The sequence below is a fragment of the Cervus canadensis genome, chromosome 17 (assembly GCF_019320065.1).
Source record: "Cervus canadensis isolate Bull #8, Minnesota chromosome 17, ASM1932006v1, whole genome shotgun sequence".
Taxonomy (NCBI): Eukaryota; Metazoa; Chordata; class Mammalia; order Artiodactyla; family Cervidae; genus Cervus; species Cervus canadensis.
The window spans coordinates 13,900,246-13,917,814 of record NC_057402.1 but is presented as its reverse complement, the minus strand read 5'-3'; the positions used below and the strand labels follow the sequence as shown (position 1 = coordinate 13,917,814).

General features: G+C 36.0%; 1 protein-coding gene across 3 annotated transcripts in view; it reads left to right on the top strand.

The window, feature by feature from the left end:
* Window positions 1–17,569, top strand: part of MIS18BP1 (MIS18 binding protein 1) — a 54,630-nt gene that overhangs the window by 23,132 nt on the left and 13,929 nt on the right. For all 3 annotated transcript variants that reach the window (XM_043489976.1, XM_043489974.1, XM_043489975.1), the window contains exons 9-12: window positions 2,000–2,864; window positions 13,591–13,763; window positions 14,537–14,694; window positions 16,126–16,278. In XM_043489976.1, coding sequence (XP_043345911.1) covers window positions 2,000–2,864; window positions 13,591–13,763; window positions 14,537–14,694; window positions 16,126–16,278 — 1,349 coding nt within the window. The remainder of the gene's footprint in view (window positions 1–1,999; window positions 2,865–13,590; window positions 13,764–14,536; window positions 14,695–16,125; window positions 16,279–17,569) is intronic.

Sequence of the window (17,569 nt, the reverse complement as noted above, 5' to 3'; positions counted from 1 at the left end):
ACATTCAATGTCCTCTTGTCACATATGTTATTTTGAATGGTGGTAGTTGATGCTGCTATTATTTTTATTATTATCGTTATACTTTCCATGGGAAAACCACTAAAATATATATTAAAAAAACAATACATCTAACATTAAACAACTAAGGTTATGCAAAGGTGCCAGTCAATGATAATTTAAGATGATGTAATTGTGTATATATATTTTAATGATTTACCTAAAGTTTTGTTTTGCGTATTTAGTGTTGTAATCTATATGTTTAGTATTGCTATTAAAGTGCTTTATCTCTACTACTATATATAATATACCTGACAGTATTATTATAAATGATTGTAATGTCAGCCTCCTTCACCATACTGTAATAATCTCAAGAGCAAGGACCATCCATTGTGCATCTTGAAGTACAGACTTCTATGAAATTAATACCATAACTTAATTTTGTGTAAATGTGGATTTTCAGAATAATTTCATTGAAATCCTGCCTATCAGAATTTAAAGAGCCTTTTCTCTACACATTAGCAAGTTTAAAATTTCATATTGAGTTAAATCCATCTGCTTAATGGCATTTTTTTTTCTTACTACTTCTAAATGAAAAGAAATGAAGTGAGGAACATTTCTAAGTGTTTAAAGAAGTAAAGAGGCAACAATACTACTTACACTACCAACTTCATACAGCTTAGGTTGAAGTATCCAGAATGGTTTGAATCTTTATTAAAATTATTTAATAAAATGAATAAAAATATTCAGAATAAAAAGGCTGTGTTCAAAATTAGAAAGTTCAGAATTTTCACATTTCCAGTTGAACATTTGAATCATGTTTATATGAGGAATTAGAAAGAAATATATGATTCCATTGAGAAATCATAGAGTAACTTCCTTGATTACTTTTGATTAGTGCCACTTCTCCATGAACTGTAATTTAGAGACTCCTTTCTCCCCAGCATTCGGTATTTCCCAAAAGTCTTTCATTTTGCCATTCATCTTGTAAAATGGCAGACAGTATGTGTAGGTTGTTAGAGTATTTAACTAGGATGGTTGGTATGATCATTTAAAGCTTGTACATATTTATAATTATATAATTTTAAGTTAGAAATTAAGTGGGTGTGGCTTCTGGTTTCTTAAGTTTCAAACTGGAGAATTTCTCTCATTTTAATTTGCTTTCTTTAGCCAATGACACAGTATAAGATTTGTTTTCCCAAGATCTGTTTTGGTTGTTATCCCATGATTCTTCATGGAGCTTTGGGGGATTCAGCAAAAATGTATCTCTGTGGCCTCCACTAGTGATGAGAATGGGGCCATGCAGATGGATCTCCATGTTTTTCTAACTCTCCTTAACTAGGATAGTTTCTGTTCCATATATTTTATACCTAGTAAGGTTTTAGTAACCCAAGTGGTTTTCAAGTCAAAAGTAAAAACAAAGTTCTTACCATTAAGAATTTTTTTCAGTTGAAAGACAAGTATATAATTATAACACAGGGCACATTATCAAACATGATATTATTTGAAAGTATTCTAGAAATTTGAAGGAAAGCTTTCATTCAGTTGAGGGAATCGGGACAAAGTTTGTGGATAGGTGAGTTGGAAAACAAATGAAGTAGGTTATAGGACAGAACTGAAGTAGATAGTAGGTGGAGGAAATTTTCCAAGTAGAGTGAATGAGATTAATGAAAGTTGAGAAACAGTGAATTAACAGAATGTCATTCAGATTGAGTACAGTGAGCAGTTAGAACTATATTGATAAAGACCAGTGAGAGGAGCTATGTACATTAAGTATACTGTGAGACATATGGACAGATTGGTATAGAAATTAATAAATGTTAACAGTTGAAGGGGCAGTGATCTGAACAGACCAGTGCTTCAGGAAGCTTAATTTGACAGTAAAGTGTGTAAAATGGAGTTTGTGGGGGGAAAAAAACAGTATATTTGTGGAATTTTTTTTTTCGATATTTTGTTACTAATTTGAAATTTTGATCTTTGGTTTTGTCTTATGAAATTAAAGAGAGAACTAAAGAATCAAAAGTATCCATTGATATTCTAACATCAAAGGAACAGTTTTTCACAGATGAAGAAAGAAAATATATGACTGTTAATCAGAAGAAACCTTGTATTTTAGTGACACCACTTAAATCTAAAAAAATTATAGAGAAAAAATGCATGAACTATAATCTGTCATCTGACACCATTAAAGCAGTAACAGAATTTGCGTTGGGAAAGCCTCAAAAAGAAAGTAAAACAGACTCAAATGAAACTACAAGTCCAGTCAGTAAGCCCACAAAGACTTTAGAAGGTACGTTTGAGTGTAGTGTGGGCCGTAATAGTGAAAATACGGAAGATTGTTTTGAACATGATTTCCTCACTGTCAACGACAAAATAAAAATACCCAGTCCTAAAAAGGAACAAACGGTCACCTCTGACTTTAAGAAAAATACAAGGTTATCAAAACTGAAGAAAATTGAAAATCAAGTAACTGTGTCATTTGACAAGCATCAGTCCTCACCAGATTTGTCTAATGAAGAAAGTGAAAAAGGAAAGAAATTTAGAAGGAAAACTGAGATTGTTAAGAAAACCAGAGCAATAAATACTGAAAAAATAGTGGTTCAGCAGAGAAAAAGCACAAGGAAAACAAAGACAATCCCAGTGATATCTGAATCTGAAACTGAAGAAAGTGAAAATGAATTTTATATGAAACAAAAGAAAGCTAAATGTTCTGCTAAAGAAAATCTTCAGAAACCTGATGTTGGTAATGAACTTCCAAATACTGAGAAAATGGGATCTGGTAAGACAAACAGGTATTCCTTGGAATGTTTGCCTGGTCTTACTCAGGATGAGGAATGGAATAAGAAAGAATTACAGAAACTTCATTGGTAAGTAGTTAGATTTGACTTTGAAATCTAAAATGGCCACAAAACAATTTATAACATAAAAACACCAACAAGAGGCTGATTTATGACTTCTAATCATTAAAATGGAAAATGTCATGCAAAGACACTTGAAGAGAAATGGAAATTTATGTAGGGTGGAGGGAAAATACAGATAATATCTAACTAGATGGCCATCTGCAGCCCACATATGAAGAAAGTGAAAGTGACCTTCTTTTCTTTTCATTCCCATTTAATATTTCAAGACAGCCCCCTCCTTCCCTCCCCAAAAACTACTTGAGGGGACAGGTGTGTTAATTAATTTGATTGTGGTAATCACCTCACAATGTACATGTGTATCAAATGATCACATGTACATTTTAAATATATACAATTTCATCTGTCAATCATACCTCAATAAAGTAGGGGTAAACTATTTCCACAGACAAACGCAACTCTCTCACTTAGCTTCACATTTTAAGGAATATTTTATAATTAAATTTACTATTATAAAACCTTAAATTTGAACCCAAATTTATAGGTTATTTAATAGAGTCTTTTCCCCCTCATTGATAAATGAAAAATTAGTCTCAAAAATTAGGTGATTTGTCCAGGGTTTCTTAATTACTGCTGCTTGGTAAACCAGGTATGGTAAGAGTTGGATTTGGCTACATATACTTGAAAAGCGGTTTCAGTAGTGTGGTAGTTGGTATTGGAAGCCAGGTCACAGTTGAGCAATGAAAAGTGAATGAGACAGTAAAGACAACCTAAATGGACAGCAAAAGATATGTGGCGATGATGGGGAACAGAAGGCGGCACAGTCATAGAAGGGAGTGAGGAGATAAGGGAACATGTATGTTTAGTTGCTTGCTTTTTATTAGATGACTCAGGCCAGAGTATAGTGGTATGCTGATAAAAATCATCCAGTACAAAGATAGGAAGATGTCACTGATAAAAGAGGTAAGAATAACATAAAAACATACCACATTTAGTGTTCCATTTTCTTGTGTACCCCCAACTTTATAACATTTAGAATTCATTTTCAAATCTACTTTTTCTTCCTAAGGGATCTTTGTGCCACTGTACTCTTCCTTTCCCCATTTCCTAAATTTTCCTTCTGTCTTATTTTCAGGCAGAAGTTTTCTTATATTCCAAAGTTCTTGATTTTGGCTGCTTGCTCTATAGCAAAGTGTATTCCTCAGTGGTCTTTTCCTTCCAAAGCTCTGCTTTTTTATATAGGGACTCCCAAATCTGTGTCTCTAGTTCTGAATTCTTGTACTTCGGTCTGTATTTCCCTTTGCCTGCTGGACATCTCTGTATAAATCTCACCTACAGCTAACTTCGGGTCTTCCCTGATAGCTCAGTTGGTAAAGAATCTGCCTGCAATGTGGGAGACCTGGGTTCGATCCCTGGGTTGGGGCGATGTGGAGAAGGGAAAGGCTACCCACTCTAGTATTCTGGCCTGGAGAATTCCATGGACTGTGTCCATAGGGTCACAACAGTTGGACACGATGGAGCGACTTTCACTTTCACAGCTAACTTAAAACGTCAAAAGCCAAACTTACTTTCTTCTGCCTGTCCACTTTGCTTGACATTCCTGTTTCTTAATATGTAATTCTCCTAGTCAGCTAACTTTAAACTCTTTATTATTATTGGTTTTTAATCTTTTAAAAAATCATGAAGCTACCAGTATACTTAGGACATGTTGTTAGTTAGGTTCCAGACTATTAGAATAAGGCGAATATCTCAACAAAGCAAGTCATATTAACTTTTTGGCTTCCTGGTGCATATAAAAGTTATGTTTACACTATACTGTAGTCTATTAAGTATGCAATAACATTGTATCAAAATAAAAAACCCACTGTATGTACCTTCATTGGGCTTCCCTGGTGACTCAGATGGTAAAGAATCTGCCTGCAATGCAGGAAACCCAGGTTTGATCCCTGGGTCAGGAAGATCCCCTAGAGAAGGGAATGGCAACCCGTTCAGTATTCTTGCCCAGAGAATTCCATGAACAGAGAAGCTTGGCAAGCTACAGTCCATGGGGTCACAAAGAATTGGACACAACTGAGCGACTAACGCACGTACCTTAATTTAAAAAGAACTTGTTGCTTAAAAATACTAATTATCATTTGAGCCTTCAGCAAGTTGTAATTCCTTTGCTGGTGGAGAGTCTTGCTTTGGTATTGAAGGCTGCTGACCAGAGTGGTAGTTGCTGAAGGTTAGGGTGGCTGTGGCAATTTCTTAAAATAAGACAATGCGGTTTGCCACATCGATTGACTCTTCCTTTAATGAATGGTTTCTCTGTAGCATGCAATGCTATTTGATAGCATTTCACCCAGAGTAGAACTTCTTTCAAAATGGGAGTCAGTCCTCTCAAACCTTGTGACTGCTTTATCAACTAAATTTATATATTCTAAATCCTTTATTGTCATTTCAGCAATGCTTTATCAGCTAAGTTTATATAATATTCTAAATCCTTTATTGTCATGTCAGCAACCTTCACAGCATCTTCAGTAGATTTCATCTCATGAAACCACTTTCTTTACTCATCCGTAAGACGCAGCTTCTCGTCTGTTCAAGTTTTTTCATGAGGTTGTAGCCATTCAATCGGAGAAGGCAGTGGCACCCCAGTCCAGTCCTCTTGCCTGGAAAATCCCATGGACGGAGGAGCCTGGCAGGCTGCAGTCCATGGGGTCGCTAAGAGTCGGACACGACTGAGCGACTTCACTTTCACTTTTCACTTTCATGCATTGGAGAAGGAAATGGCAACCCACTCCAATGTTCTTGCCTGGAGAATCCCAGGGATGGGGGAGCCTGGTGGGCTGCCGTCTGTGGGGTCGCACAGAGTTGGACACGACTGAAGCAACTTAGCAGAAGCAGCAGCAGCAATTCAATCACATCTTTAGGCTCCACTTCTAATTGTAGTTCTCTTGCTACTTCCATCACATCTGCAGTAACTTCTTCCACTGAAGTCTTTAACTCCTTCAAGTCATTCATAAGGGTTGGAATCAGCTTTTTCCAAACTCCTGTGAATGTTGATGACGCTTCTCATGAGTCACACATGTTCTTAATGGTATCTTCACTGTGAATCCTTGCCAGGGGGGTTTTCAATTTACGTCTCTCAGATCCATCAAAGGAATCACCATCAAGAACAGCTCTAGCCTTAGGAAGTATATTTCTTAAATAATAAGACTTTGAAAATCAGAGTTACTCCTTGACCCATAAGTTGCACAATGGATGTTATTTAACAGACTGAAAACACCATTATACAGAGTGAAGTAAGCCAGAAAGATAAACACCAATACAGTATACTAACGCATATATATGGAATTTAGAAAGATAGTAACGATAACCCTATATGCAAGACAGAAAAAGAGACACAGATGTATAGAACAGACTTTTGGACTCTATGGGAGAAGGCATGGGTGGGATGATCTGAGAGAATAGCGTTGAAACATGTATATTATCAAGTGTGAAGCAGATCGCCAGTCCAGGTTGGATGCATGAGACAAGTGCTCATGGCTGGTGCACTGGGATGACCCAGGGGGACGGGATGGGGAGGGAGGGAGTAGTGGGGTTCAGGATGGGGAACACATGTGAATCCATGGTTGATTCATGTCAGTGTATGGCAAAAACCACTACAAAAAAAAAAAAAAACCAACATTAATCTTGTTGTACATCTCCATCTCAGCTCTTGGGTGACCAGGTGCATTGTCACTGAGCAGTAACATTTTGAAAGGAATCTTTTTCCTGAGTTGCTTTCCCAGTGAGGTTAAAATAATTCAGAACAAATGTGCTGTCCTCTAGGGTTGTTTCACTTATAGAGCCCAGGTAGAGTAGATTTAACACAATTGCTCAGGTTTATGAAATGGTAAATGAGCACTGGCTTCAACTTTAAGTCCCTAATTGCATGAAGCCAGTCATTGACTTTGCTTCCTTAGCTATAAAAGTCCTAGACAGCATCTTCTTCCAATACAAGACTGTTTTGTCTGTGTTGAACATCTGTTGTTTAGTGCAGCCGTCTTCATTGATGATCTTAGCTAGATCTTCTGGCTGATTTGCTGCGGTTTCTACACCAGCACTTATGACTTCACCTTGCATTTTTGTGTCACAGAGAGGACTTCTTTCCTTAAGCGTCACACCAATTTCTGCCAACTTCAAACTTTTCATCTGTAGCTTTCTCATGTTTTACCCTCCATAGAATTAAAGACAGTTAGGGCCTTGCTCTAGATTAGACTTTGGCTTCAGAGAACCTGGTGAGTGCTTTGATCTTCTATCCAGATTGCTAAACTTTCTCCATATCATCAATAAAGCTGTCTCACTTTCTTATCATTTATGTGTTTACTAGAGTAGCATTTTTAATTTCCTTCAAGAACTTTTTTCCTTTGCATTCACATTTGGCTAACTCGTGCAAGAAGCCTAGCTTTCAGCCTACATCAGCTCTTGACATGCCTTCTTCAGTAAGCTTAATCATGTTTATCAGTTAAATTTGCTTTCTTAGATACATACAGTTCTTGGTTCCCAAACAATAACAGTACCATCACAGGTCACCATAACAAATATAATAATAATGAAAAAGTTTGAAATATTGTGAGAATTACCAAATGTGACAGAGACATATAGTAACCAAATGCTGTTGGAAAAATGGTGCCAATAGACTTACTTGACAGAGGGTTGCCATAGGCGTTGAATTTGTTCAAAAAATAAAACCCCAGTAAAGAAAAGAGCAGTAAAACGAGATATGCCTGTGGAGCCTTTTTCTTGACACTACTCTTTTTCAGACCTTTAATGCCTTTTGCCTGAACTTTGGAAGTAGCTTTGTATTTGTATACAACTCCAGATTAGTTGTAATGTATTATGTGGTTCTAACAAGTCAAAACCCTTCACTTGCATTCTTACTGATCTTCAAACTATATAAAGATTCTTCTGCCTTACATTGAGAGCAATAGTTGACTTCAGTTATCCTTTTCAGCTGTATCCCCCATTATTTCCTTTACTGTATGTTCAGATCACCTAAGGGTATTCTGAAATGCCTGAACTGCAGAAATGCCAATTCTCAGTAAGATAAGTAAGCATACTCCACTGTTTCTTCTACGCAGATATAAACACCTGAACAGAATGCTTGGAACTGCTTTTGTTGATGCAGAAAGATAAATAATAGCAGTTGATTGGGAAAGACTAGAATTTTAAGAACCACCAAACTGGAAGTGAAGTTCTAGTTTTTCCTGTGATATTCCCCCAAGCTAGACTCAAGACCACCCAAAACCAGGAAGTGTGCATTGAGGCAAGACAAAGAGAGTTCACAGAGAAGCCCTTTGGTTCTGGCTTGAGCAGGAAAGGGGATTACTACCACTCAGAAACAGTAGGGGAAATCTCTGTTTTCTTTTCTCCTTTCTCTCATAACCCAGTACCCATACAGTCCAGCAGGGGTAAACTTCACAGCAGCAGTCGGGGCCCACACACACGTAAAACTCAAGAAGTATGAACCTTTCTCTCCAGTTAGAGTAATTCTGCAGTTTTCTCGTCTGTCCTCTGCCTGGCATTGGAGCAAGATGCAGCTATATAAAGTGTGCAGCAAAGCTGGTAACTAAAACCCCTGATTTCTGCCAGAGAAGCAAAAACAGAACTCTAGGGAACCAAAAACTGCAGAGGGACGAGCTAGGGAACGTAACCCGAGAAGGTTGTTTATGGGCTTTTGGACTTAACCCGCCTTGTCCATTTGTGGGTCTGATCCTAGACAGCATAACCAGAGGCTTTGAGAACTGAACTAATGGTAGACTACCATCCAATTTCCAGGCCATCCACCCAGTATCCAACATGCAGTATATCCTAACAGCACTGCAAGGCTTTAAAAACAGAACTAACATTGAAACTGCAACCACAGAAAACTGACTGGAATTTATAATTCAGGTTACAGCCAGGTTGGTTGCCTGTTAAAACAAAAATATTAATATTCTCTATAGAATGTATAGGGTGCTTCCCAGGTCATGCTAGTGGTAAAGAATCCACCTGCCAATGCAGGAGACAGAAGAGACGCAGGTTCAATCTTTGGGTTGGGAAGATCCCCTGGAGTAGGAAATGGCACCCCACTCAGTATTCTAGCCTGGAAAATTCCATGGGCAGAGGAACCTGGCAGGCTACAGTCCATGGGACTGCAAAGAGTTGGACATGACTTAGTGAACATACCAAACTAGCATAGAGTGTAAGACCCAGAATTTCCTATTTCAAAATGCCTTGGAAATAATCCTGAATTACTTAACATATAAAGAACAATGAAAATTTCAATTCACATGCAATGATGTCATTCAAAAAGACGTGAATGATGGCATGACACAGAGGTTGGAATTATCTGATAAGATTCTGAAGGAGGAATATAAAAACACTTTAGACCTGCCTTCTTGGCATAGTGAGCAGCATGTCAGTCTCATAAAAAACACTTCAGGACTAAAAGCAATCATTCTTGAACAGAAATTTATAATGTCTCAACAAGAAGTAGAAGGTATAAAGAAAGCTCAAATGGAAATTTTAGAACTGAAAAATGAGATAATCAAAATTAAAAACTCATTCGGTAGACTCAATAGCAGAATAGAGATGAGAGAGGAAAAGAGGCAATATCAGGAATGGAGGAATAGGAAGGAGATGGCAGTTCTCTGGGTGAATATAATAGACTATTTTCCTCTTGAGTTCTTTTAAGTATTTAATGGTTTAAAGCAAATATATTGTATGATGGAATTTTTAAATATTTGTAAATGTAATACAGAAGATAACTATAACAAAAAGGAAGGAGGAAGACACTTGTATGATGGTTAGATTTTACTTGAAGCTGTAAGATATTGATTCAAAGTAGACTGTGCAGTATGTATATAGTAAACATCAGAGCATCCACTAAAAAACTACACAGATATCTTCAAATATATAATAGATAAAATACTTTTTAAAAAAGGAAGAAAAAGAAATAGAAGATGGGGAGCAAAGAAAAACAATTGCATTAATTATGTTAATAATTTAAATGCACCATTTAATAGATTGTCAGAATGAATTTAAAAACATAATCCCACAATGTGTGATATAAAAGAAACACTTCAAATACGACATAGCCAACTTAATAGTGAAAGGATAGATAAATACCATGCAAACCCAATAGCTAGCTGGAGTGGCTATGCTAATACTGATCAAAGATTTCAGTATGAAGAAAATATCAAGGGTAAAGCAAGACATTACAAAATAATAGAAGTGTCATTTCACGAGGAAGGCTTAATCCTAAATGTGTTAGCACTGAAAAAAAACTCAAAATACAAGAATCAAAATCTGAAAGAACTAAAAGGAAAGTTGTTCAGTTGCTCAGTTGCGTCCAACTCTGTGACCCCATGGACTGCAATACACCAGGCTTCCCTGTCCTTCAGGAATGTACTGAACTGAAAAGAGTCATACGCATAATTATAGTTGGAGACTTCAGTGTTCTTCTCTTGGTAATTAACAGAACTAGTAGACAGGAAATTAGTGAAGGTGTAGGAGAACTCAACAACATTATCAACCAACTGTATCTAGCTGACATTTTAGAATAGTGTACCTAACAGTAGGGAAAGAATATTCTTTCCAAGGATAGGTGAATTATTCACCAAGATGAACACTTACTAGATCATAAGACAAATGTTAACAAATTGAAAATAACTGAAGTTATACAAAGGGTATTTGTTGGCCATAACTAAATTAAACTACAAATCAATAAAGGAAAAATATTCCAAGTGCTGGAAAAATAAATAACACACCTGTATATAATTCATGGGTCAAAGAGGAAGTCTCAAGGGAAAAGATTCTGAACTGAACAAAGAAGAAAATATATCAAAATTTGCAGTGTGAGCCCATAAACATTATAGATTGATTTTACGTAGCTCATTTCTCTTCCTGATTTTCACAGCCCTGTTTGCATAAAGGCAATCATGGTACAATCTTAACAGTGAATGAACTACTAAGTAATAAAAAGGAAAAACAATCCATTCTTGTAACCATTTGAATTAATTTCAAAGGTATTATGCTGAGTGAAAAAAGCCAGCCCAAAAGGTTACATATTATATGATTCCATTTATATGATGTTCTGGAAAAGACAGAACTAAAAAGAAAGAAAATGGATCAGGGATTTCCGGTGGTTGTAGTGGTGAACCACAAAGAGGTGGGACTAGAAGTTTTTTTTTCCCCCAGTCTGATGGAGCTGTTTTGTATCTACATGTATATGTTAAGATTCAGAGAACCATACCCAAAAGGACAATTTTACTATAAACTTAAAATGTTTTATAAGTGCCTAGAGTGCATACTATTATAATATTCTGATCTGGAAGACTTGGGCTTGGGTTACGATTCTCTAGTTTTTTTCACAACTCTGACCCGCAGCCATTTCTTTGAAGTTTACCAGACTATAAATATGAATTATTTACCATTCCCTAGCCATACGACTGAGCAGCAGCAGCAGCAGCCATATGCAGTTTCTTTGTCTTCATTTCTTTGCCAATATTGTTGCCTCATTTTCTCCTGTTATATTTTTATCCATCCCTCAAATTTCATCTCACATGTCACTTCCTCCCTGTAACCTTTCCTTGTTATTACCCCTTCCTGCTTTCCACTCAATTAGATGTAATACTTTATTCTTACAAACAACATAAAGCAATTCTAATGCTGACGCAAAATAATCACATAAGGAGCTTTGGAAAATGCAAGGACTGTCACCCCAGTCCTACTGAATTGAAATCTTCAGGAATACAGTCTATGGATCTGTTTGCTTATTTTTACTTGATTCCTTAAATTTTGCTATAAGCTCCTTAAGTGATTCTTACTTGCAGCCCACTATTTTATACCCCTCATCATGCTTATAGCCTAGTAGGGTAGACAGATACTTAGCAAATAATCCCTATAAGAGGTTTATGAGAATATTTTTCTGGAAAATGACTTTGTTTAGGTAGATACCAGAACTAAGATTTGAAGGATAAATAAGTATTCAAGCCAAAGATTCAGGATAAGTACATTTTAAATTAAAACCAAGTATATAGAGGTAGAAAGTAAGAGAGAATATTTTAAAATACTAAAAGGCCAAAATGACTGGCATACAGAAAGTGAGGGAAGAACAGTAGAGGATGAGAACTGATAGGCAAGGAATAGAATAGGTCCTACTTGGTTTTTATGCTAAGAATGATGAAGTGATTTTTTAAAAAGAAAATGTTTATTTGGCTTTATTGGGTCTTAGTTGTGGCATGAGGGATCTAGTTCCCTGACCAGGGATCAAACCCAGGTCCCCTGCATTGGGAGCTTGGATTCTTAGCCACTGGGCCACCAGGGAAATCCCAATGAAATGATTTTTAAGTAGGACTGGAGTAATATGATTACATTTGCCTTTTTAAATTACTTAGATTGACTAGAGGAGATATGTTAACTACAGAATGATTTCATATTAAATGGATTAAGTATTTTTACTATAACAAACTAGTCCTTTTAGGCAATCCTAGACTTGCATGCTAGCTGTGTATACAAATAGGGAACTTTGAGCCCCCTCCCTGTAGTTCTCCACTTGAGAACACATGTGGAATGATTAATTATGCAAAAGTAGAACATTCATTAACAAGTTCAATGCTCTTAGTACTTGTTCTCTGTTCTCCTTTTATGTATGGAATAAGTGGTATTCTGTAGTTAGATCATATCTATTCACAAAAGTTGACTCTTAAATATTTAGGAATTTTACAAATTGAATATTTTTATTCAATTTGTCATTATTAAAAATTATATAAACTAAAATTTACTAGAAACAAACTCTAAACTCATCACTTCTAAATATTTTACTATATTTTATTCTTATCTGTGCCCTTGAGGTATTTAATGTCTATCATATCTGTATGGTAGAAATTCTGTATAACTGGTAGCTTGAAATAAGCCACAATAGAAGTATTTACAATATGGAAGTTGACAAACACCACAAACAGGGCTTTTTAACCCCAGAGAACTAGTTGTTAAATTTTTTCCAGCATGATACTGCATAGGTTAATTGGTGAGTTAAATAGACCTTTTCTGGCAGAACTATTAATATCAGCCTAACCACAATATATAAAATCTATTGGGAGTTGGGGAGGCAGTAATATGTATACCAGGTTCTAAATAATCATTTACAATGAAATTTTAGAATGTAACTCAATTGTTAAATTGGGAAACTACCTTATATTGACTTCGTTTTTTTCTATTTCAATTTTCATTTCCCTCAGTTAAGTACTATACATAAAATACTGAGTTCTATAAATTAAAATAGAGTAAAAGCAAGCATAACACTTTTTAGTACGAGTTTGTAACCTGGAGTATACAGAACCCAAGAACCTGTCTTCCTATATACTTAGCACCAGTAAGATTCATGCATTGGTGCAGAAAAGTTAATCATGCTAGAGCCCCCACCTCCCACCCCCAAAAATCTAATCATTTCTTAGCTGGACTTAGGAAAATATGTTGAAAAACTGGGCATAGTTTTTCAGGTTTGATAGAATACAACAAAATTGAAGGCATCTGCTAGATACATAAACTCACATCTTCATATTAGAGTAAGAATTATTAAGTGTAGGGAATTCTAACTTCTTCCCAAATAGTTATCTAGAATGATTTTGATAAAATTCCTGATTTAGTGGCATCCCTTCACTTCAATAAAAGGTTACTTTTAATTAGTTGAATTTCTTGTTCTTTAACTGGTTTTGGTCTTCTGTAGTGCTGTTGCATCTCTGCCAAAGCACAAGCCTGGTTTCTGGTCAGACGTAGCTACGGCTGTAGGTTCTCGATCTGCGGATGAATGCCAGAGGAAGTACATGGAAGATCCCCGAGGAAAAAGATTTCAGAAACCAGACACCAAGAAAAAGCCAGCCAACCCCAAAGGCCAAGATGGTAACCTTTATAGCAAATAAGTTTTTTCCTAGTTCTCAATATTGATTTCTGATCACTCATTAGATGTAATTTATATTTATCCATGGGTCTTCTAATAGGTGGATTTTGTTTTTATAATTTTAAAGCTAGAAACAACCCCAAAGATCATCTGTTTAATTTTTTAAGTCTGACCTAGCTACTTACTTGTATTAATCGTAACCTTAGCAGCCTTGTGCTTTGAGTTTGTTCTAGGAAATCTGCAGTTGGATTGAGAGATTCCAACAACTGGGTTATTTTTCTAAGTTAAATTTGAGGCCACTTTGTTAGGGTCCCTTAGTAATTCATAAGAAAACTCATAAGAATAAGTTTAGTGTATAATCCCCAGGAGTACACATTCCTGGCCAGGTTTACGCCAGAGAAGTCTTATACGAAGCTTTAGGGAACATTCAGTATCCCTGTCCTAATTCAATAAGGTTTATATTTTAGCAAGACAATAGGGTAGACAATCAGCAAGGGAAATATAAGGTAACTTCCCTCACAGATAAAGAACCTTTCCAACCACACCCTGCCTAATCGAAATGTAATTTCTTCTTGAGTATTTTTGTAATCTAATCATATTGCCCGAATCCCAGTGTAGAGTCACTTGTTATTTAGGAGGCTTGGAAATATTAACAACAGATGCTGAGTTTATTTAATATGAATATACAGTTTAGATTTTGCAAAGGCTGTTAACTTTATAGAGCAGTTACTATTCAAGACCAAATCCTTACCAAAATCTTTTGCTGACTCTTAAGGCAAGATTGATGATGCTGATAAGGAAACTATGAAGATAACTGCCAAAGTGGGAACTCTTAAAAGGAAGAAGCAGATGAGAGATTTTCTTGAACAGCTGCCAAAAGATGACCATGATGATTTTTTCAGTGCAACACCTTCGCAGCGTCAAAAAATACTGGTAAGAGTCTTAAATGTAGAAATCATTGTTTTCTTTATATTGACTTTGGTATCTTTCATTTTTATTTAGGGTTAGTGTTCATCCCTAATATTTAGGCCAAGGACTGATAGCCTCCACAGATATGCTAGAGTAGAGTGTGAGTGGAGTATAAGAAGCAGTCTGCCAGTCATGGTGTTCTCCTCAGTGGCCAGGGTCTACCCTTCAGTGGGGTTCAGAAGTAATTTGCTTAAAGAACCCCTTAGAATGCTTAGAAAACCCAGAAATAGGCCAAGCACATATATTTAAAATTTATATGCAGTGAGGCAGAGTTTAAGAAGGGGGGTGACCAGTATAGATTATTACCTACTGCATAGTAAATTCAGAGGAGGGATTACATGGCAGCATAAAATTGACAGATTTGAATGTATATAAGAATTTTTATACTAACAGAATGAAAAAACCACATAACTAAAAACTTCAGTGATTGGGATAAAATATTTGCAATATATAAAAACAGTAAGAACTCATTCAGATGTTACTGGAATAATAAAAAGTATCAAGCTCACAGGGGAAAAAAGTAGGCAAGAAAAAAATTCAGAAGGCTCACACTTGGGGTAATTTTTCCATCTACCCATTTCACAGTGTTGTTAAATTATCCAGTTTTAAAAGGCTACTTAGAACTTAGTGACAACATGATCTGGGGCCCCTTTTTACTTAGACAGGTTATAAAGGGAAGTATTTTAAAGGAGCCATCTGAGGCTCCTACTGTGTTCTCTGCACAAAAACACTGATCCTTTAGGCATTGTGCCCTTTATATTATTCCCCCCATTATTTCAGGTTCTATCTATGTTTTGTCCTAAGTGCAACAGTAGCAGTATTTTAAAAGCAAAAATAATAAAATAGAAACAGAAACCCACTTTTTCTAAGGTTTTAATATGAAAGTAAAATTTTAATTAAAAGATTAAATTATTTATTGGAAATATATACACCCAAAAAGTTTAATACTGCTTGAGTATCTGCTAAGTACCAAGCGTAACAGTAAATCAGGTGTACTTTCACTTTGTTCTCTGTGCAGAGGCCAGTATACTTGGCCCACAGGCCGCATCTGGCCTATCAGCTGTGGCTGCCTTCCTGCTTCCGCAGTGGGATTGAGCAGTGGGACAAAGACTGTGTAGACCATAAAACCTAAAATATTTTCTGACTCTACAGAAAATATTTGCTGACCTTTGGCCTATGCAATACTAGAAATGTGTGTCATTTCCATTTTACACAGTAGAAACCAAGTATTTTAGAGACCAAGGCTCTGTTCTCTACCTACTAATATTTTAGTTATCTCAGTTGTGAAGTTATAAGAAGGAAAATAACATAATCCCTCCCCCCAAAAAACAATTTGTGATAATGAGGAATTCTGTTTTTATGGGTGCCTGTTGGTAATACATATTTGCTTTTTAGTTACCAAGTTTCCAGGACAGTCAAGAAGGGGATGATATTCTGCCAAATATGGACAGAAATCCAACAACTCCATCATCAGTTATCTTTCCACTGGCAAAAACTCCTCAGTGCCATCATGTCACGCCTGGCATGCTAGACTCTATAAACAGGTAAGTGTTTGTGCACATGGAACTGTGATTCTCTGCAGCAGCTTTTAACATCCCATGTTGAAGACAGTAGATGTCAGTAATTAGAGAAGCCATCATTATTTTAAAAAAACAAGAAAGAATGGTTCCTAGAGGTCAGAGGTGGATAGTCTCTGCAAGTATAGGTGTTTTCAGTATTGTCAGTACACAGCTCACACTCTCCCTTAGGATAAATTCCAAATGGGTCCAAGTTTTGCATGTAAAAATTAAACTATATCTTTAGAAAACTGTGGAGAAGTATTTCATAATCTTAGAAGTCCCAGAAGCCACTAACAAAAAGTATGATAAAGTCAGCCATATAGAAAATAAAGTTTTAGTTGGTACCAACCATCATAAACAGTCAAAAGACAAATGAGAATCTGAGAAAAGAATTTATGGAACTTAAAAAAAAAAAGAATTTATGGAACTTACCACAGGAAAAAAGGCTAACTTCCCTGTTACAACACTCCTACCAATTAACAAGAAAAGGAAAGCCATTCTCACACATTACTAGTGAAAAGGTAAATTAGTTCAGTCCCTGAAAGTGGTACGTTGTTGATATCTATCAAAATTATAAATAATGAACAAATATTGATACATTATTTTTAACCAAAATCTACATTTTATTCACATTTTCCTAGTTTTAACCTAATGTTCTTTTTTTCTGTTCCAGAACCCCATCCAAGGAACCATTTTACATTTTGTAGTCATGTCTCCTTAAGTTCCTCTTAGCTGTGACAATTTTTAATTTTTAAGATTTTCCGTGTTTTCTATGATCTTCCTATTTGTAGGAATATTGGTCAGGTACGTTGCAGAATGTCTCTCAATTGGGATTTGTCTAAAGTCTTCCTCATGATCATTCTGGTGTTACAAATGTGGGGGAGGAAAACCACGGAGTTAAAGTGCCATTCTCATCACATGATACCAAAGTGCATATTATGAACACTACCGGTCACTGTTGACATTAATCTTTATCACCTGGCAAAGGTGGTGTTTGTCAAGGTTCCATACTATAAAGTTACTCTTTCCCTCCCTCCCATTCTATGCTGTACCCTTTGGAAGGAAGTCACTATAAACAACTAAGTGTGGGAGTGGGGATTTATGCTTCATCTCCTTGACAGCAAAGGAGATACATAAATTACTTGGGCTCTCTTGCATGGGAGATTTGTCCTTCCATCATCATTCATTTATTACAGATTTTTCTATTTTCTCCCATTTGTTGAGGTATTCATTTATTTGTATCAGTATAGACTCATGTATATTTATTTATTTTATACCTT